Genomic DNA, 23,098 nt, shown 5'->3' with positions numbered 1-23,098 from the left:
TCCCTCTAGTTCTCAACCCCCCCCCCCCCCCCCCCCCCAACCACCTCTTGTCCCCCTCCCTCTCCCCCCATCTCTCTCTCTCTCTCTTCTCGCTCTCTCTCAGGGAGAAAGAGCGGATCGATAGCTGACCCGATGGTTTTGGCCAATGCTTTATTTATCTGGCCAGGCAATGATATTATCAGCCTTGAACGTTATATACAGCAAACGTCTTCCTAAATCAACACAAAGGGATCCGCTTACACAGCGATCCGGGCTTTCTCACAACCACCTCTCTCTCTCTCTCTCTCTCTCTCTCTTCTTTGCTCTTGCGGCCAGTAGCGCGCGCACACATGCTTACGCACACTGGTAGATACACGCTTTTACGCACGGGCATGCAATGAACGCGCCCGCACACATTCATATAGAAAGACCTCACACACGTTTTAAAATAGCCTACCATTGCCTACACACACTTTTGACTTGCGTGCACACAAACACACACGGACGCGAGGAGGCGTCCCCGGGAGGCGTCCCCCTTATGTTACATTCACAACTAGGGATATTTTATATCCCGCAGGGCTGGATTTGATCCATGGCTTAAAGGTTGTCTATGAGGTCCGCGGACTGATCTCAGAGCAGCACACTGTAATCACAAGATATACGTCTATCCTCCATTGACTGTGTACAGTCAATACAACAGAATACATGGGTTGTTTGCTGAGATATAACGCAACATCCCCCGGGAATCAATTTAGTTCTGCACATGTCCTCTCTGTTCGCCGTTCCCAGCCATTTTGAGAGCTTGTTTGAATGAGGTGCGTTGCAGGCGCAGAGCAGCACTTGTTGTCCTGTGTTGTCATCATTTTTACGCACAAGACAATATGAGAAATAAGCTATGTCATACTGCACAGGGCCCCCCATTCATACACGAAGCCGCTACTTGGAAATTGTTATTGTCTCAAACAACAGTATTTGTCAAATGTGACCGGGGAAACTAGGCTCCTATAAGTGAAATGAAGTGACGTGTGACGCCAATAGGACATTTCTACTGCTGCATAAAACCTGCCGCTTGCATTGACGGTTTTGGAGAAATAGGTTCTCTGACAACTTAGGATAATAAATGTTTCGCTTTCAGACAGATATCTCAAACGTGAAATCGCACCCAGCTGCTTGTGTAAAGCAAACAAATAGCCCCCCGTGTTAGGAGTCCTCCACTTGTGGTTTGATGAATGAAACCAGACAAAGGTAAATGGTTATTTAACTCATTTCGTAGTAACACTTGGTAACCGGAGTTTCCGAAATTACAGAGACACAAATGGGGCCCACAGTGTGCCACATATCCATCTCTCTTACCCACCGCAGCTACAGAGCGATCTGACAGTGCTTTTACTGCCATAGTGCTCTTTCCCTTTCAATTTATTTAATCGAATATAAGATTAGTGATGGTGTTGTCATCATAGCACAAGGTCATAAATAATAAAAATAAAGCTGATATTTGATGGTGATTATTTCAGTATTTAAAGTGTTGCATAATATTCTAATTTAAGCTTCTGTCGAAGCAAGAGAGTCAAAAATGATCCGCAGCCGAAATACAAAAATAATTCTTTTCCTTGTACGTTTTGTTTGTATTGCCCAAACAGAATCGTTAATTAGGAACACATGCCACCATTTCATCTGTTTTTGAACTATTGCTTTTTATAGCCTGTAGTGTAACAATTGTATAACCGAATGCTCTTAGCAAGAGGATAAAAGATAGTTACTCTGGAGGGATTTAGAATACATTATGTGGAGACAAGCGGGTGAAAGCTGCGTTTAATAACCCAACAAACAATTTAGTCCAGAGCTACATAAAACTAAAACGAGCTGGACTGGTGTGATGACCACGATGGAGCCAGATTCTTTCTCTTTGAAAAAAAGAAACACTTATTCTCACATGCTGTCCAGGAAAAGATCCTCTGTGTTATTTAGATAAATACATTATACAAGTGCTTATAATTGGCTATGTTTAAGGCTGCTTTTATGGGTGTGGGTCATTTTTTGGATACATGTTTGGCATATGCTTCCTCCAGTGCAAATCAGAAAAGAACACCTCCATCAGCTGCTAATTCTACCACTTTAATCTCACCCACAGCTCCAGGAGAATCACATCCACAAAAAGCACACAGCGATCCAACCTGCAGAAATATCACGTTTGTGTTTGTACAGTGGCTTAGGCAACAACAAGGCGTCTGACAAACTGACCCCGCGCTGCAGACAGGTCGATTGGGAGCTAATAGGTACAATCTGCCTGAACACACATTCATCACGAGGATGAAAAGTGTATCCCTGTGAGAGAGCATCTGAGGACAAACCTAAAGCACAACCTATAGCATCCCTCCAGCACGAGCGCGAGCTAATTAATACCTTCATATTGTAGCTTTTGAACGAGACAGGCAATACAAACAAATACCCCTCCCCCACTCCTGTAAGGCATATAACAAATATGGCGATATCAAACTAAGACTGTGCATCGTGCTGCATGCATTTCTGCTCCTGTCCTCCTGCCCCTCATCACTGTCAGTCAGCAGAGGAAGATGTGGGCAATATGGCACACAAGCAACACGTCTGGTGATGATGATGAAGAAGAAGGGAGGGGGGCAGAGCCAACAGGCAAATGTAATAATTGTCACACCAAAACCCCATTTTCTCCTTCATAACGCCTTCCAGTTTATCACATTTTATCACTCTAGGTGTGAGTTTAAGGCAGTAATGACAGTGAGTGCAGATCTGGGTCTATAACTGGGCTTCCTGGAGACAAAAAGAAGGAACGCACGTGCAGAGACGGACCAATACAAGGACAGAAACTCTATGTGAGCCATCTAACACATTGAGGACTTATCGATGTACTCATTATATTGTGAATGTATCAGGCAAAGCAAGGCCACGTCTCTTTCTGTCTCCTTCACGGGCACACTTGCATAGTTTCTCTACCTCCCCCCTCCCTCCCTCTCTCTCTCTCTCTCTCTCTCTCTCTCTCTATTCCCACACAATGCATCACACTCGGTGTTCCTATCGACTGGCTTACATGCTGTAAAATACATTTTCCAGATTGATCACGCATATCACAGCAGCTTTGCAGCGGGACCTAACCCTTTTGCCAAATGACGCCCACATCAATATTGAGGCATGCACTATCATGGCAGAGGTTTTTAAGACAGGGGTAGAGAGGGGGGGGTGGATTGTTTGGTTTGTGGAGAATCACCTTGATTACGCCACAGGAGGTATAGAAGATGGAGGTGGCTCTGTGTGCTTCGCAGGCTTTCCTTGCTGTCTGGGAAAAATATTAAACATTAATGCGCTCACAGGCTGGCACAGCGCGCACTGCTGTGGTTCCTCACGTATAGCCCGCCCTGCTTTGTGTTCGCCAGTTATGTCAGTCGGTTTGTTCAGTGTAAGGTATGCAGCCATTGTGTAATTACCACACTAAATCCCGTTGTATCACCTCGTAATAAAGGCAAACAGTATTCAGATTGATATGTTTAAGTGTTAGATGCTGGACAGTGTCAGTAGCTCAATGCTGCGCTTGTGTTTTTCTTGTAGAACCCAGGAGCGCACAGATTTTACCCTTACATGCTTTAAAATAAGCCCGAGCACCTTGACTTTAACCCACATGAAAATGCTTGAGAAGGAGACATCGTTGCCTATTTCTTTTTTTAATAGTACAGTCACCATCACACAACTTCATCAACCGACCCTTCTGCAAAAAGCTGCATCATGGAGTAAGCAAATTGAAGGCAACAACCAATAAAATTCAAGAAACAATGGAAATTTTCAAGACGAAACAAACAAAATGTATTTGAAATGATATATTAAAAGTGCTTTTGATTTTCATGTCTCTCCTCTTTGACTGATGATCGACTCCACGCACACTCATGGCCGGCGAAAAGGTGCCTCAGACGTCCTCTCAGTTAAAAATGTCCTGGAGGTCAGTTTGCTGCTGTTGCAAGGTCCATCGTTTCAATTGGGAAAAAAAGTTCAACCATCAGTGTTGATATTGTCATAGCGATTAGACTGTTTCTTATTTGTCTAAATTTCTTTATTTTTCTGTTTTTAAATTCTCACTTCAATTTTAATTCTTGGAGAACATAGCTTTGACAACATATATCGCACTCATTATAAGAAGCAAAAGGTTATATCAAAAATTATTAGTATAGAATCACAGAAACCCTGGTTTAGAACCAGAAAAAATACAAAACAGAGAGGTACATAGACACAGGACAATTCTTATAATTGCTTGGAAAACATTATTTCCCGCTAAGTCTTGATTCTTTTTTTCTTACTGCGCATATGATGTTTTTCATTTTATTTGTATTTTTTTTTTTTTTTACAAAAAAAAGGAAAATAAAGACTAGTATTTTACAAAATGAAGAGTATTGTTCTTGAAGATGAGGGTGGATTTACACAGGTGTAAAGTCCAGTTCCAATAGTTTTCTGTACATAATGTATTCCATATCAGTCCCAGAAGACAGAAAAAAAGTAATGTCTTCCAAGTTTGTCAGAAAAGGTCCTATATATAGTCTTCTTGAAGGAGGACGGGAAGAGGGCTGCTGAATTTTGGTCCTTTTTTCCTCGCTTTTTTCCACTCTCTTATAAGGATCATTGGATGGACATGTAAGGCCAGTTGAAGCTGCTCCCGGATAATAGCATATCCCTGATGAGGGTTTCAATAGGAGTTTTACCTACCAAGCGGACGAAGAACAGCTGCTCGATTACCGAAGAGGAGACGGTGCGCAGAGAGGGCAGCCGCAGCAGGAGCTTCCCGAAGCGGCTGGGCTGGTTCGGGTACTGGCTCCTCACGTACTCCTCCAGGGCGCACTGGGACTTCTCCTGTAGGCTCTCGATGTGAGCAGCATCCGACAGGCCGCAAGCGTCTGAGAAACACACACCAAAAACACACTGTGGTTAGGCTCGCCACGTCTCTGAAACCCCAAGGTACAAGAGCTAGTGGAAATGTCCCTGAATCTGATATTAGTTTGCTGTTAACACGTACAGTAACAAGTAATGTACCAACTGTTGGCTACAATAATAGGATTAAATAATATATCATTAAAACTAACCAAAATCTAGGGGTCACCATCCTTGTAGAGAGGTACACATACTTTATAGAAAAAGTCATTGTAAATACACCTAATACTTTTCTATTATTTACAATTATAGATCTCAAATTTCATCGCAGTAGATTTCTCCATACTGTATGTGTGTATGGACAGTATTCCACAAATAAAACACAGAACCACCTCTTGGCTGCCATACCCAATTTATGTCATGAAAGAGCACGCTGGTTATCACTCAGCATCAGCCTTTACGTGTTATTGACAAAGTGGAATGAACAAACACACTGGCCAAACATGCTTTGTCACACTGAGCGAGAGGGACTGTCATACAGAATAAACAGGGGTCTTTCTGCTGGAGAAGGTGGATGATATCTGTGCCTGCTCTTACAGCAATCAACAAGAATATGGAGCTAAATGTCATGAAAACAGGGCTGTAAGCGCGTGCAGGAAGGACTGGTGAGGCACTAGAGCAAAGAGCGAAAGGTGGGTTATGGTGGGTTTACAGGCCTAAAAGGTGGCTGCTCGTCATGTCTGGACTCTTGGGTTTTAAGTATAAGGAAACATAAACGGCACTGATGAATCTGAAATTACACTGGATGTAATGTGACCTAATTACTCCGCAGTAAGCTGTTAAGTCATTTCGCCGCTCTGCTCTCCATAGACCACTCTTGGCCTGTTTTTCCACGGAGCCTATAGGACAGGCCGCTGGAAGCAATCACATTTATTAGACGAGGTGAAGTCAATAGTCACGCAGCAGCGACATAAAATGTCAGAAAATGAGCCTGTGCAGCAACGCAGGCGAGGCGGGCGTTTTGTTGCTCACTGGTGGCTCCTGCAGCCCCGCTTCAGTATAGACAAAAGCATATAAGGCTTGTTAGAAAAGAGAACTGTTATTTTTTTTCCACACAAACCAAACGTGCGTGTCCTACTGCTTATAAACTGCTGTAAACGCAGGCAGCAGAACCGCCGGCATATATGGTCCCACGTGGAGCAGTGAAAAGAGTCTGTGTTGAGCTTTTGTAGTAACTACACAAGAAAGACAGCTTCAGTCTTCAAGCACTAATACATTAAACGCCGGACAGAGGCTTTTAAGCCCTTTCGTGATTTCTCACTGCTATAACTCACTGAGGCCAGGCACAATAACCTTGTGAACTCGGGGGCAACGCGGAGATCTCGGGGTGATTTACTGTGACCTTAGTCAGGCCGGTCAGAGCCCCATGTATGCAAATGTCTTTGGATTAACGCTGAGTGTCCCTTTTTAAAGTCTACTGGAATCAATATGGCTAAAATTACTCAAAGCAGGAGTTTCTTTTTGTAAAATATTCTTGTATGATGCATTGCAGCAGTATAGGAGGTTACGAGAGAACAGACTGCGGTTGGATATATGCGAAAAGAGAAAGCTAGTCAAAAGCATCCCATAGTTCTCCATCAGGCCTGTCTGCAGCCCTGCACCCTACAACCTCAATACACTGAGACATGGGAGCAGATAGCTTCCAGATACGACTATTTCTGCGGTGAGTTGGTGAAGGCAAACGCTGCTATGTGCACATGTGGATAAGGGGTTGATGTAAGACAATGATCCTGAACTGTGATGAAATAGTTTAGCCTGGCCGCCATTATTTATGCATCAAATTCGGATAAGTGTGCTCTTATTAAAGGCAAACAGTCTTCGCTGCTCCTGGCAGAGTGCCACATGACTTGTTATAGCCAACAACAGTTTTAACCATATCAACATAACTTAGTGATCAACTAAAACATGCTTGATGATAAAGTGTGTATACGTTTCTCTGGGCAATGCTGGGAGCTACGTGCAAAAGGAAAATACAGACAAATATGACTGTTTTCTCACGGTCGAATCTAACAGGATGCCACTTTACGGAAACTGAGGCAAAAATCATATTTATTTATATTAAAACATATATTTTCCTCTCAGTGAGCCTCCAAAATTGGGCTTGTCAAATTGACATAGTTGCTAAACCTCAAAGCTAAAAAGTAGTTATTATGGCAGCTGACACTAAAATATAAAAAAAAAAGAAAGGGCTCTTACTAGAGAAAAAAACCCTTTGTGGTAATGTCGTATCCTCCAAAAGATGAAAATTGAATGTTGAAGGTGGTTAAGTAGTTCGAATATATTCCCTAAATCCGTATGTACAAGTGTATGATCAGTCAAACTCCAAGTTTGGATTATTTAGATTTAGATCGTGTGGAGCTTATTATTAATGCAGTCTGTCTGATATTTAAATGGGGTATGGGAGAATGTATCAACAGTTGTTCTGTATTATAGTGCAATACATATAACAACCAAGTATAAATATTTAATTGAAAGGTTGTGAAAGTAATGTACCTATGAAACTGCATATCAATTAAATAAATACAAATAATAATGAAAACATTCTGAATTACACATGTACCCACTAAATATGAAAAAAGTTATGACGCTTTCTAGGGATATTGAAAATAGGGATAATTTAAATATAAATCAAAATCCATTAACCATAATAAAACAATACATTCTATCACGTGCGTCTACAATTATAGGAAATATACAAGCACATTTCAGATTTTTGTAGTGGGCCTAATCTCAGACAACGAGGTCAAAACTTTGAGCTAAGTTCATAAGTACTGAGGGGCCCGTGAGTAAGTTCAGACTTGTCTTTCCTGTGATCAGCAGACTCCCTGACATAACAGGCCTGATGCCACTATTCGAACACAACATACTCCAAAACAGCGCCGAAATTACGCACGGGGAACAAATGATGACCTTTAGGACCCTGCCCCAGTCAGCAATCAATTAAGCTTTCAACTATGTATGTTACTTTTTCAACTTGGTTCTGATGACTTCTCAGAGCGCGTGCGGCAGGAGAAATTAGCCTAAATAAGTTTAGAAAATGTAAAAGGTCAGCTGAGCGGAATCTACAAACAATCTTTGCAGCAGAGCCTCTTTGCTTCCTACAGAAGCGATGTACTGACACATGAGTCAACTTCCATCATCTTTTTTTGATCTCAGTCTGCTAAGGATTATTTCCTAACCCCCCAAGACATGTGTTTGTGAACGCAAAACAAGGATAAAAGCATGCACCAACACCCATAAAAGCATCAGCTGTCATATATCACCCAGTGATACTCTATTTCATCTTTACGCTCAATTATTTGACACCTGTTTCAAAATGTATGGAGCCGAAGCTGCACACTCTCGGCTCAGACGTTTTAAAACAGAAAGTTTACCTCTGCAATTAAACAATATTTAAATAAAGTTGTATATTTGACACTATCTCCGAATTTGAAAAGCATTGATCTGAGTGCTGCAGTAGAAAACTTGATGCGCTCACTTAATCTGGGTTTGTTTACACGTCTTCTGCTGCGGCTACAACTGACATGGGAATGTATGTAAGTAGATATGGAGCAATCTGTTGACTAAATAGCTGTTCCACCGGCAACACAAACATCTCGTAAAGTCAGATTTGTGACCAGTCTATACTCGACAGCCGTAGTCCCCCTCTCCGTAACATTACTGCATGTAGGCCTCATCTGATTCAATTTCCCTATGTGTGACATGTAGGACACCCACCTGATGTGAAAAGCACGATGGCCTTCAGGCAGCTGTACTCTGCCGAGTCTACGTGCAGGGTCTTAAGCTTCTCCACTTGCTCCTGGAAGATCCGGATGTGATCCATGAAAGCCACGACCCGGTCCGCGGACATCGGGGAGGCGTGGAGGCCCGCCGCGGCGAGCAGAGGGGCCACATGTAGAGGCATGGAGCACTGGGCCGCGTTAAGCACAAACAACTCGCTCCATGTCAGCCTGAGCAGGGACACCTGGTCAGTGATCTGCAGGTCGGGAAAGAAAGGGATGTTTCTCGCCCACTCCACGGCGCTGAAGAGCAACCGAGCTGCCAGCTCGCAGATGTTCTCGATGCCCATGATATTGTTGGGCTGCATGCACTGGCTGCCGTACCGGGAAGTCGGGTAAGGCTCGGCCCGCAGCAGTAACGAGATGTATCCGGACAGATAGCAGTGGCCGTTCAGAGGGTCCCCGTTCGTCAGCGCGTACTGGCCTGGGTTGGGCTGGGTTGGAGGCATTCGTCCTCGCTGAACCGCTGACAAAAAGAAAGAGAAAAAGAGGAAATGTGCATCCAGGACTGATAAACATTGTTCATGAGTAATACAAGCGTAATGCAGGCTACAGCTAGTGTGTTTCTTCTGAGAGAATCGGCATGGACTGAAATCTAAATTCAGCTCGCTTTTCAAAACATATTGACTCGTGTGTGCTGTTTGTAGGAATTTAAGATAGCAGAGATTACTTATTTAGGTTATCGACAACCTAAACATCTCATCAAAACAGATGTGCTGAGTCCCTAAACCTCCATACTATGTACATCTGTATTTAGAGACGTATTCTACATGAACTGTATGTTAATGAACACCTTTAAACAGCAAAAACACACATTTCTTGATATACCAAAGCACATTTGATAAATGTATTTTGACCATTTCAAGGCGTAACTGCATGTAATATGTAGCCTTCTTTGATTACTCCACAACTATATTTTTATGCGTTTCTATCTCTCCTAAAAAAATCACTAAATGTGGCTGAACAAATTACAAATACGATCGATAAATACAGATAAATGCTATCACATTTATACATTTTAGGAATAACAAAAGGTCAGCTGGGAATATAATGATTTAGGCTATTGTTTAGTATTTAAAATAAAATATTAATGTAACACAGTTAGCACCCTACATGTGCTCATGACATAATCCATATTTTAAATTAGGGATGTTTGCATGAATTGGAATTTCACACTAAAGTTAACACACAGAGGGGAAAGTTATACGGCCTGTAATGCAGCAGGCAAAACAATGAGCCCTGAACAACTTGAACGGCATTATTCAGTATGAGCTGTCTAGTCAGCACGAGGAGCAAGAGGGAAACGTAGGTTTGTAGTGTGCTCAATTTACATTCACACACACAGGATTTACAAACCCATTTGTACTATTATATATTAGTAAGCCACGTACTTATGGAAGAGACTATAGCTTCACACACATACACACTCACGCACACACACACACACACACACACACACACACACACACTCTCTCTCTCTCTCTTTCTCACACACACACACACACACACACACACACAGACAGACAGATAAACACACAACAACATACGCACTACGTCTCTTGTTCTGCTCTAAATTAAATCAATAAAATATGCCTGTTTTATCTATTGCATTTAGTTGATTGTTTTGGAATTTAGAGCGCAAGTGGGTCAAATAAAAGAGTGATCTGGACGAGCCGCTTTGTTCAGGCGATCATTGCACTCAAAGCTGAGCTGCTATGGCTGCACTGGCCTTTTTGCCCTCTCTTACAGAGCAACAGAGTCCAATCTTTCATGCAAGCATCCCTAAAAAACATGGATGGAGGCTGTAGTATGCCCAGCCATATAGACTGTGACCTTAATGCAACATGGCAGCCCCGTATGTCTGCTGCTAAGATGAGTGATCATGAGTGGGCTTTAAAATAAATATTCACCTTCCCGCCGCATTCCCACTTTTAAACATTTCTTCAGCCGGCAGTATTGGCACTGATTTCGGTGGTGCTGGTCAATGGGACAGTTCCTATTGGCACGACATGAGTATGTTAAGTTCCTGCGTACACTCCTCTTGAAGAAACTTTTGCATCCCTCGCAGGTGAACTGGCCGTAGTGTTTGCCGCTCGATTTGTCTCCGCAAACCACACATTCAATATGCTGCTGACTCTGTCCAGAATTTTGACTCCCCTTGTCCCCGGCGGTCCCCGGTGTGGACGGGGGTCCCGGCTGGCTGGGAGTCTGCGGAGTGTGCGGCGCAGCTGACGCCGTCTGCTGCTGCTCCCTCGCCGGCTGCGCTGCTGGGTTGGGGCCGCTCGGAGGTCCTCCGGCCACGTCTTCCTGCGGATCTCGCCAGACGCTAACTACCATTGCCATATCTCGGCCCCGGAAAGTGCTATAAAGCGAAATGATCGCCGGTGTTTATGAAACGTAGAGGAAGGGAAAAAAACGAGATCTCAAAAGACGAGGCAGTGCAAAGTCAAATCGGAGCACACAATCTCATATGGGGCAAGAAGGGGAGTACAGCGCGATCAATACATTCAAAATACAGGAGGGCGATTGAATAGGCACCCGATCAGGATTGGCAAGTATCGGGAGGCCAGTTCCAAGGTAAATTGCAGTCAGCCATTCAGGAATCCCTAATCTTGTAGGAAAACCAGAGTCCAGACGGAGCAAATTGCAGTTTGATGTAAAATAGCCACAAAAGAAAAAGGCAGGAGCGATTCACATGGACGAGTAAAAAAACCTTTCGCTGGAAAGACACGCGATCCAAAGTGCTGCGGAGATAAATTCCTTTCTCTTTTCTTCCCCTGGCTCCTTTACACTCCCGTCTTCGTCGTTCAGGATGGGAGGAAAAACTGAAGAGCTGGATTTTTACATCAATATTCTTAAATACAGCTCATCATCTCGCCAGGCAGCGAAAGAAAACCGCGTCGCCGAATGAAGTGCCCATGAATAGTTTCACCTCTCTCCAGCAGGAGGAATGGAGATACGAAGAGAAAAGATAAAAAAGAAGACCAACAGCAACAACTAATAGAATATGCAAGAAGAAGGAGAGACCCAAAAATGAATGCGCTTAAACGAGAGGACCAGCAGAGCAATGTTTCCGAAACGGGGGATCTGCGCGAATGTCTGTATATAGTGAACTTTGACACTACTATTGAAACTGACACGTTTCTATGGAGATCGCTGCGCCTTATATGGTGCTCATGTCAAGGAGCCAAGAGAGGGGCTGCTGGAGACTGATAATCAAAGGCGACTGACTGGCCAGAGCCCTGCATAGAGGAGGAGGAGGAGGAGGAGAGGGGGGAGAGAGGGAGAGAGAGAGAAAATGGGAGGCTAAGGTTATAGCCAAGCCCTCTCTCTTTCTCCATTGGTTAGAGTCCCCCTCCGCTCATTCACTGCAAAAAATGTCCATCCAGATAAGTCACTGGGTCTCGTGTTCAGATCTCAAAATGTTATTTTTTTTCATGAAAATACAGTTTTAAAAAATGTTGAAGTGGTTTACACAATTCCACCAGTTCCAACTGCAATCTCGGTTGTTAATGAATTGTACGAGTCGATATTTTGAGATAATGAGTGTACGGGGAGATTCCTTCACAAATAAACTGTAGATGGAGAACATTTTAGTGATAGGTCGATTGGCACGAGAAACGAGTGGAAACGTCTCGCTCCGTTGTGAGATTATTCTACAGCGTTGGTAAATCCAAGACTTCCAGACTCAATGCTCAGCTGCCTGACGTCTGAGAGTGGATATTTTTTGCAGTGTTGCCATCTACGACTGGATGGGCTTGGGGGCTCTGACAGGCACAATTTACATTGAGCTCGCCCCGCGCTGCTATTTACTTTGAAACCTGATTAGTATGGGCCGTCTATTGTCACCAAAAAGAGGAAGAAACCCTGAATAGAATAGCAGAAAAAGCGGGGTTAGGCAAGGGGGACAAAGCTTTTACGCACGACAAATAAACCAAAAACTGTGCACAGCGGCAAAAGAGGGATCTGGCTCAGTAATTAGCCAAAGTTTCCATATGGTTTGTCTTGGACCGTTATCTTTGTAATAAAAAGTAGCGGGTGTCAATATTGGTTTGAAGCAGATTCATATTTTCACGTGTTGTTTTGTCTTTGGCATGCGCATTGCGGTACAGCCTAGTCTGTAATCGGCACAGTCTCGCTGATTAAAACTTACAATTTAGTTAAAACGAGTGTGTAAAGGGAGGAAAAATGTCAATGGGAAGAATGATGCATAAAAGACAGCGTGTTATACGAACGGAACGTCGTGCCAGCGGCCGAAAAAATCTCTAAAATTAGACGGAGCAATAAGCAATATCCAATAATTACAGAGGTCCTATAGTCTGTACTATCACTGAGCTGGTGTCACATTATGTCTTAATAATGACAGTAATTCAAAATCATGTGAAGTTGCTTGGAATTTGCATGGGGATTCCGGCTTTTTTGTACGAGGGTGTCTGCAGGCTTACCACCTCTGCAGCTCAGAAATGTCTGGATCGCGCTGCCATCTAGCGTACATTGTACAATTACAACCTCATATTAATGCATGCACCAGTCATCAGACATTAATTTTTAACTGCTTGTAGTTGATTTCGAAAATAAAATTAACCTCAGTTTTACAATTTGCTTTCTCTAGTCTTATTGACTTCGTAAAATGTACAATATTGCGTTTTTTCAGTTGTTAAGGAATGGTTATATGCAAGGAGCTAAAACTTTTCAAGAGAAAATAATAAATATAAAACATATTTAAGCTTAAAAACAATAGAGCAAAAAAGACAGACACTGTGTGTTCATACGGCTTATAAGGAACAGAAAGTCAACATATAATGTGCGTTAATTTAAGAACATGGTAATTCACCGTGTTAAAAAAAGAATAACTATTCATAAAACGTGAAATTCTTAAAAGGTAAAAAGGAACAAAGTGGTTGTGAACAGGGTTTTTCAGTTAACAAGTATATTCGCAGATATAACGGAGCGTAAATATGCAAGTGCCCCCTTTGGAAGCTCATAGGAGGGATGGGTTGTTTTTAAGTATTCAACAAGAGAGCTCTCTCTCCCGTCCTCGTCTCGGACACTCCACTCAAAGTCCCCGGCCATATCTCCAGCTCTTTGAAAAGGTGAAACCAATAAGATTAAATCGGACAAAGATTTTTTTTTTTTTTTCCTGTAAGTGTATCATTAAGATTTAACTCAACAGATTGGGAAGGGGATCCGCGGGAGAAGAGGAGAGGAGCGTGAGAGGGACAGCGAATGGGGAGCAGGGTATGGGGCTCGATTAGAAAGCTGGAAGCGGCGATAGAAAAGGGAGAAAGTGGACAGCAGGACTTTGAGAGAAGAAGAAGCAAGAGCGACGGCGGTTTGCAGAAGAGGAGCAGCTTTCTACCTGGATAAAAGGAACCACAGATAAGGCGAGTACAATATAAATTTGTCACTTCTTGCAGCGCTGCACGCGCGTGGCTCTAAACGCGAAACTCAATTCTCTGTCACGCCACATGACCGTTAACTTCAGACCCGGGGCAGAGTCACACTCACAACTTTTTAACTCTAACACTGTCTCATCTTTTCTCCACATTATCGCCGGTTATCGAGCTCTCGTTCTCCGTTTTGGAGCCGTCCTCTGATCTGTACACCAGGTACGAGAAATGTTATTTCAGGCTGCTTGTAAGCACCGCTGGACACGTCGCGTACACCTCACCTGCAAGGCTATTTGTTGTTGGACCACATAATGAAAAGATCGATAGCGGGCTGTTTGTCTCTGCGATAGTGTCATCGGATTAAAAGGCTGATCAAGGAGAGCAGTGCCAGTTTGGGCACAATAGTGTCATATGCAGATATTAAAGAGCGGCGCCAAATGTTACGCACCGGTAAGAGCACATTATGTGTCAGAAAATGTTACATTGTGGAAATGCATGATGAAACACTATGTTTTATCAAAGCAGGAAAAATGGTGTTAAGAGGCTGCAGTAAAAACTGATATTTAATCAATTATGGAACAATATAAGCCATGTTAACTTATTCCAGGACAAACTGCATGTCAGTCAGTTTAGTAAAATAACCTTACATAATAACATTTAGCTTAATCCTCTCCTATGGGTGCATAAAGCTCATGCTAATTAATTATTCTCTGTGAGTGTTTCCCCATTTTCTATTCTAAGCATTGAAACGTTTCTTATTTGTAAATATAAACTTTTATTAAAATGTATATTCACAATATTTTATATACATGTATACATATATTTCAGGTAATACATTTACGTATAAGCAGCCGTCTTACAAACCAGTGCTCTGACTAATTGTTAATTATTGATGAGGAATATTTTAGTTCAAAGGGACTTCTATATTTAGGCCTATCTAAATCCAATAATCCGTGGTTAGATTAAGTAAAGACGTGACATTTCTCTCTATGATATGTAGTTTGTTTTTTGTTGTTACAAAAGACCTTATTGATTAAATAGTAGGGACAGAAAACAAGAGTAATTCCGAATTTGTGGTAATCAATTACTTGTGCTCTTCTTACACAGATACAGTATGACGTTATAGGACTCATGCAATGCTACTTTAGTACATCTAAACCAGCAAGCAGCAGAATCAATCCGGGGAACACTGAGGTCAGAAGTGCAGGGCACCTATACAAAACAACACATGGCTAGAAAGGCGTTTAGAGCTTTTTAAAACGGTACAAACTGATGTAGAGATTTACAAATGGGCGAGGATCCGTTTATTATTGATTGCTTGTGATCACATCTGGATTATAACCACAGCATAGAGACAGAAATACACCATATGGGTTTAGAGAGGGATTCTCTTTTCCAGGGGCCCTCTTGCTGTGTGCTACGTTTGAGTACGCCGGTCTATAAAGTGCCACATACAGCTGATGCTGATCCCTGACGCCTGACAAATTTAAATTATCCGAAACAAAAACACAGAAAGTGATCGGTATGTTTAGTCGTGAAACATTGTTGCACGTAGTTGGAATAACAGACACTGATTAATCGTCAAGTGGAGCACGTGTCACAATAAGATGCGGCTGCAAACCTTCAAAGTAACTTCCCACTTGTTGGACTGTGACCCCCATGCAGTCTGCAGAAGTTTGACAACAACCTTATTTTCATCGGTAATGAATTGACTTTTTTAAGTAGGCTAGTCGTATGCTGCTGACAATTGTGTGACACAGTTTCAACTGATATTAACGATAATTTTAGGATGTTTTATAGCAGATGAGCTTGTTAACATTAGTGCGACATGTTTGACCATAAAACTAAAACCGGCTCAAGTTTTACATTCAGACAGTACAGCCTAAATATCACAATGATTAGTAAGACAGTGCTTAGTCACTTCTTTCATTTAATATATATGGAGTGTAAATTGTTTTTGCAGAAGGTTTGGTTTCAGGCTATTTGTTTTATATATTCAAACAGTTTTGCTGCAATGGCAAAACGATTAAAAAAATAAATAAAATTGGTCAATAATGGTTGATTAATGTGATTTCGAATGATGCTGAAATTTTCAAATATAAAACGACATGAACTGACATGACCTGTTAGAACCCACTGTGATGTTGACATAGTTTTACAACCAAAACCTAGTGACTAAAATCAAGTTAATGCAAGTTTTCTCAGCACCTCTATGGCCATTATTTAAAAATAGCAATTGGGGGAAAAAGGCTGAATTTCAGCGTGAGCAAGTCTGACCACATGACAAACAGAAACGCTGTCATATTTATGCATGTCCCGATGATTTGAACAAAACAAAAGAAGAATCAAACTTATTTGAATGTTTAAATTGGACGTTTTGTTGCTTTGTGTGGTTGTGTGTTGGAAATGGAGGAGGGTTTGAAAGCTGTGTGTGTGTGTGTGTGTGTGTGTGTGTGTGTGTGTGTGTGAGCGCGCGCGTGTGCGTGTCTTTGGGTGGGGGGTAGCCCAGAGGGTGCTCCATTTTGTCCAAATCTGATCCCCCAAATTATTCTGGGGGCTCAGATTGGTGTGAAAGGGACGAGAAGGTCACTTGAAATCGCCTTTTATCCGCTGGCTTTTTTTTCTATGGATCAGCAACTTTCAATAGACATAATCTAATCGCTCTTAATGGAAAGGCCATTCGTGAGAAATAGTGGAAATATCGTTGAGCCTATAGGCTGGAGGCAATAAAGAACCAGGGCATTTAACAGGCAACAAGATCTCACTAAATAGCATGGCTCTTAATTATAACTGTAAAGTGAAAAGTTTCTATTAAGAAGTTCACTGCATTCAGGGCATATGTAACTGTATAACAGCCATGTTATTATTTTTTATAAAATGGAACTTCACAATAATATTGTTTATATTTTTGAGTCATCTTCTTTACCCTGAAAAGCACATCTTTATTATTGTTATTATTATTTTCTCATTAGTTTTAATACAGGCTTGCGTCTCCAGAGAAAGACCCTTCAGTTTCAGACGTGATGAATCTAAGTCTCTTTCTAGGTTTTTTTTTTTTTTTTTTGCATCCCAGACTATAATTGAGGACAATAACTGCAGTGACTTTCCCAATTAGGCTTGAGGTTGGAGTTAAGTTAAAGGGACTGTCAGTTTAAGCTATGGGCAATGGCTTTATTGCTCACTAACCATCATTTCTTTAGAGCCTATGTGCTAATTACTTTAGATGGTCCCAGAGACGGAGATTATAAATCCATTAGCACCCAAACCCTCGTGGTTGCACAGTGCAAACACTGTAATTTTGTACTACACCAAGAAACCAAACTAAAAGGAGCAGAAGCTACATGAAGGGAAACAGACATCTGAGAGAGGAAACCCGGAGTTTATCAATCAGCAGCTGAGCCCAAACACACACAGTAAACTGAACATCACACACACACAAAAAAAACTGACAGGACGAATGTCTGATGAATGGCACGTGTTTAGGATTAAAATCGACTTGTTCTTCTTAGTTTATACACATAATGCAGTATTGTAAAGACAAACACAACAGTTTAAATGTCATGGGTTCTATTTTTATGTAAGTTGGAAAATTAATTCATTTTCAAAGTGTGCGTGAAGTATCCAGGGAGCCGTGCCGCCCAAAGGGAAGAAGTGGTTTGAAATAAGACGTGATACCTGTTTGACTGCGTTTAAAGGAGGCTGAAGAAAAACGGTGAGGAGGGGGTTGCGCGAGAAGGCATCTCACCCTTTAAGTAATTTATTTCGGGGAAACCGGAGGGCAAAGGTGGAATTCTTGAGAAATTCAACAAGGATAAGGAAGCTTTAGGAATTCTGCACGCAGATTACCTTTCATCCCATCCTCACATTATCCGACAACACACAGTAGAAATATAGCTGAGCGACAAAAGAGCCAGATTACCCTCCGACACAGAGGAGTGCAAAACAATTTTTAAGAAGTGTTGCGATTATTAGGGGAGAGAGAGAGAGAGAGAGAGAAAGAGAGAGAGAGAGAGAGAGAGAGAGATAGAGGAAAAGGGGGGGTCAACCCGTGTAGAGGGGTGATTCCCTGTGTGTTCAAAGGGAGACACAGAAAAAAAAGATGCCATAGATCACCATTCATCCTGTCACTGTCATAGTGAGGAGTGTATGGTCGAGTTTACCCGCCGTTTATGCACACATTAATATTTATGGTGAGTAAATACACATCAAATAGGCCTACATTATGAAACTCGACAAAGCTGAACCGGGACAGAAACATTTACAGAGATACTCAAACCAATTTACTTCTCATTTTTGGTTACTTTGAAGATTGTTGTTATACTGTTAGTTATGATGTCCCCCAGTTATCGCTGACTATGGGTCAGAGTTTTTGTCTCTAAAGGTTGAACTTGTTTTGTAGTTCAACTTTCTGTTTGTAACTCAATGAGTGACATATCAGCGCTGCATTATTTTTCCCTTTAGTTTTTTCTTCCCAAAACTAACAAGCAGCAGGGGCTTGATTAGAAATGTAGTGTAGCTGAACCATCAGCATGCTAGAGCATGATGAAGTCTGCTTTGCATCAGTACAGAAACACTAACGACTAAAAATAGTCCTCGTTTTTTTAAAAGTTTGTGCAAAGAAAAAATGATTTATATTTATTAACCCTGAAAATAATTGGTGCCATAATTTATTCAATACATTTATATATCTCAATCTCTCTACATATAATATATAAAAGGATATGGTGTGAAATCAAAGTTTTAATTTAATAACAATACACCTAAACAACTGTGTAACATCTGAAGTGCTAAGAAAATATAACAGAATAGCCAAGCAAACATTTTTTAAACAGAATTTTGTAATATATCATTAACTTCTAACTGAAACCACATGGACAAAACCCCCTTGTTATTTAATGTTATTCTATCTACAAGGCGTGTGTCTGGTGTTTTCATGTGTGGGCACATGTGTGTGTAAGAAGACAGTGATGAGAAGGTGGCCTGCGTTTAGAGTCCAGACCTGGCAGATTGTGACCTTATCAATGTGAAACTCTTAAGATAAATTATTCATAGCACCTGTTTGATGTCTCCGGCCAAAGAATGACAAAGGTGTAAGATTTGAGTTGCATCTCAAAAAGGCATGAATACCAGCTACTGTGCCTGCTGTCTGTTTTTCAGAGCGGGGACAGAGGGAGATATGCTGCTTTTTAAACAAAAAAATAACAATTAATTTCCTTACAAGGGGGTGCCGGAGAGAAAGAGAACAGCAATATAAAGTATGTGTATGCTAAGATACATGAACAAAAGTCACTAGAAATTCAATCTAACATTTTCAGTGTGCAAGGTGTGGCTTCTGTCAGCCACTGTCTTAATGTCATGTGACAGACAGATGTACGCTGGTGAAGCAGGCCACCTGCACTGTGTGCTTTATCCTCCCTTTAATTTGAAGCTTGCAGAGAGTTTATGAATCACTGGAGCTATTCTTGCCCTTTGTAACTGAGTTTGTGTTTTGTTTCTTCACAGGTAGAGAGTCAGCGATAAAGCTGTGGAGCGCTTAGGAAAAACAACACAACTTGTTGGTGTGATGCAAGGACTGACACTGGGATGAGATAATTTATGACAAGGGCTGTTTGAGTAAAGGACAGTCACAGTGATGTAAATGCTGAATGTGGGCTGGGATCACACGACATGACGGTATACTGAATTATTGTACCATATTAAATATGCATTAAATATAAAACTAGTTGTACATTAATCACTGTTAGAATAGAATTTTAGAGTCTCCACTCTTTGAATTTGACTGCTTAATTCGCTCTATTTTTGCAGAGAGTACATTAAACTGCAGTTTGTATTTACTAAGTTCTATTCCAAGCTTTTCCTATCAGAAAGGAATCCAAGCATCCTGGAACTCAAATTCCTTCTCAATTATTTGTTTTGGAAAAAGACCATGGTTTGCTTTTTTTTTTAAAGAAAGAAGCAGCTCATCTCTTCATAGCTAGATGTCAACATAACACTCAGTATTAATAAAACGAATACAACTGTGATGGATATTAATGATGACGTATACACATGTACTGCATATGAGCTTGAATTATGTGTGAGAGTGCTGCCGGGGAGTAAACGAGAGACACTCTCACAGGCACTCTGGCACATATTTTTGTGTTTACTTATGTGTGTGTATGTGTGTGTGTGTGCTTGAGAGATAGTCGAGTCCGTTTCCCTCAGATGTTCCCTTTGACCTTTGACCCTGCAGCTGGGGTCAAGGCCTGACAAATGAGATGGTCGAGTTTTTGGCCAGAACTGCAAACATTCCACAACAATCTTCTGTCCACCTCCTCCCCTCCTCCCCTCCCACCGTCATTCCTCACCCCTTCCCTCCTCTCTCTGTTTGTCTCTCCCTCCACTTAGAGAGTGAGTAAGAGAAAGTTCTCATCACAAACAAACAACTTTTATTGGATTTGCTGTGGGAATCTTCAAGCACACGCCCTTTAAATGAAGAATTACAGCATCGGTTAGATTTAATATCCTGGACATCAGCCTTGTTCACAGAAGTAAAGACAACAAAACATGATGATCTTAAGGAAAAAGCTGTGCGAAAGGATTTGGATATTACGAGCGTGCTCTTTAAAAGAACATGGCGTGTGCTTGGAAAGCTTGTCAGTGATGTCAAGGATGAGAAATGTTGCAGTGTGGTTTTTTACACATGCTGCTGGCTCTAGCATTTCCGGCAACATTTCTCACTCTGCCTCCCTCACACCATCCGCTGTGCTGCAATATCCCCACATTTTTCCATCCTTTCACTTCTTCCCCTCCCCTCTCCTCCCGCCACCCTCCCTCTGTTCTCTGACCACTCTTTGCTCCCATTACCCTTCCTCTCTGCTGCCCAATCTCAGCCTCTCTCTCCCTTCTCACATCCACTCATCCCCACCCTCCCCTCGGTTTTCTTCCTCCACCCACTATTTTCTCAGATTTTCTAACATGCCGCTCCACAGAATGCTACCACCTGTGTCTTTAAGGAGGAAAGCAGAGCTGTTGGCATTTCTCTATAGGAAGCTGGTTAAGGTAAGTGGCACCCTCTATTACAATGACACGGCAAATAATGGTTCAGCTTGTTGTGTTTCTGCATTTTTTTACACCGGCTTCCTAAGCATCACCACCCTCCATCAGAGCTCTGGCTACAAGTCACTGCTGTAAAAACATACGCAGTCGCCACCGATGAATGTCAGCAGAGCCACAAAGGAGCCTGGAGACCAACAAAGCTTTAACACTGAGTGGATCATGCTCTTGAACTGCTTTTTTATAATGATGTAATATTACTAAAAGGGAATGCAACACAGCAAAGAGCTTAATAAAAACACATCAATCTCGATATGTGCGTATGTGTTTTTTTTTCTTCTTCTCTTCTCTCCCAGTTGAATTGTGATATCATTTGATGTCGGCTGTTGTGTGAATCATCAGAGGGTACAGCTGCTTCACATGGATTTTGGCCTGGATGGGACTGTTTCCTCACAGAACAGCCGATCACATGACTCAATCACATGGATGGATCTTGGCTCCGATTGGTCACACACTAGCGCATCACTGTGGTGACTGTGGGTCCATTTATACAGCCCTTTGCTTTGAAAAGAAAAATGGTGAATCAGTGAGTTCTGTGCAGGTCCATGGGTGGGGGGGTCCTAAACTAAAGGGCTGTGGCTGTATTGATCTAGAATGTTAACTTAGAATATCAATGCTAGGACAATTAAACTGACACAATGCAATGCAACACGTTAGATTTGTTCAGCTCAGATGGAGAATATAACTTAGAAAGGCCCTCCATTTCTTCTTCCATACACAACTCTCCGTCCCTATTTCTCCTCCATTCTTTCCAAGGTATATCCAGACACTCAAGATCAATTTGTTGCCTGTATGTCCAGTGTAAATAAATAAAGCTTATCACTCCCATCACCATCAGCCATTACATTTGCAGGGTTAAAGCAGGCAGCAAGCGACAGGCAACAGGGAAAATCCGTGTTGGTGTTTGTGTGTAATCATGGCCATGTCAATGGTATCAGCTGATTGTGTTTATGCCCCCTTCCTCCTCCTCCTGCCCTGAATGTCCACAGGCAGCTCAAGGATGTAGAGGAAGGCCCCAGAGCCACTCGATTCTCTGCCACCACCCACCGTTACCGGAGCGTGCATGTCTCCCCCCTGTCCCCCAGAGCCTTACTCCTACACTCCTCCACCTCTCCTCATACATGCACCCACCAACCCAGCCCCCCGAACACCCCACCGACCCCCCAATCCCTCCACCTCCCTGCCTCGCTCCCTGATTCAGTGTGTAAAAGCGCCCCCTGAATGATGGATTACTGTGTCACCGCAGCCTGCGAAGGATTAATTTGTTTCATTGATTTCTCTTTAGGCAGAATGCCAGCGTCTGCCGCTTCCCACCTTTTTCCCCAAGACTCGCAGCTGTAATAGACGGTAATGGCCTAAGACAAATCAGCCCGTTTCTTGTAAAAATAGCACCAAATAACCTGCCCCACCCTCCAGGATGCACTCCACTCACGAGCATTGGGGAGCGGTCTAGTGAAATATCAATGGGTGTTGGATTTATCCTCATCCTCATCCTCCATCTCTATCACTCTATCTGGCCATCCTTCCACACCAGAGTCCCTCCTTATCCTGAGCCAGAGGAGACCATCCAGTCACTCTAACAAAGCCATAAGTCTGCCGTACTTACTGCTACCTCTCAGGCCTCACAATGGATGGGTAATGACAGGGTTGTCTGGAGGGGGCTGTGGGAGTTGGGCCATTCTCTCCTGTAATGGAGGCAGTTACTGCCATTCCCTATACACCTGCAGGAACAGCTAACTGTTAACCACTGTGATCTATGGCAAGGCCTTACCCCACCAGGCTAAGGTTGAAGGGTTGTAGTGACATGGCTGAAAAAGGGCATGTCTGCACACCATGTCCTTTCTTCTGTCTTGTGCATGAAGTTATTGTGCTGTATGTCCAGAGCTATAGAAAAGGAGTTATTTATAAACA

General features: G+C 42.3%; 1 protein-coding gene and 1 long non-coding RNA gene across 3 annotated transcripts; one reads left to right on the top strand and one right to left on the bottom strand.

Annotated features, from left to right (window-relative positions):
* Positions 1 to 3,652: 3,652 nt before the first annotated feature.
* On the bottom strand, positions 3,653 to 11,896 carry nr2f1a (nuclear receptor subfamily 2, group F, member 1a). The gene is made up of 3 exons (XM_020657498.3): positions 10,613 to 11,896; positions 8,641 to 9,168; positions 3,653 to 4,889 (listed from the first exon to the last, which is right to left on the bottom strand). The coding sequence occupies exons 1-3, from the start codon at positions 11,043 to 11,045 to the stop codon at positions 4,615 to 4,617; spliced, it is 1,236 nt and encodes a 411-aa protein (XP_020513154.1). The 5' UTR covers positions 11,046 to 11,896; the 3' UTR covers positions 3,653 to 4,614.
* A 178-nt stretch (positions 11,897 to 12,074) lies between these two features.
* LOC136183159 (uncharacterized) lies at positions 12,075 to 21,440 on the top strand. Of its 2 annotated transcripts, XR_010668990.1 has the most exons (3): positions 12,075 to 13,795; positions 13,876 to 14,086; positions 19,595 to 21,440. It is a non-coding gene; the product is annotated as an uncharacterized lncRNA (long non-coding RNA). The 2 variants fall into 2 exon arrangements; XR_010668989.1 differs by having other exon boundaries at positions 12,075 to 14,086.
* Positions 21,441 to 23,098: the final 1,658 nt, after the last annotated feature.

The sequence above is a fragment of the Labrus bergylta genome, chromosome 2, assembly GCF_963930695.1.
Source record: "Labrus bergylta chromosome 2, fLabBer1.1, whole genome shotgun sequence".
Taxonomy (NCBI): Eukaryota; Metazoa; Chordata; class Actinopteri; order Labriformes; family Labridae; genus Labrus; species Labrus bergylta.
Note: the sequence above shows the minus strand (reverse complement) of the source record. Positions and strands in the feature narration are given on the sequence as shown.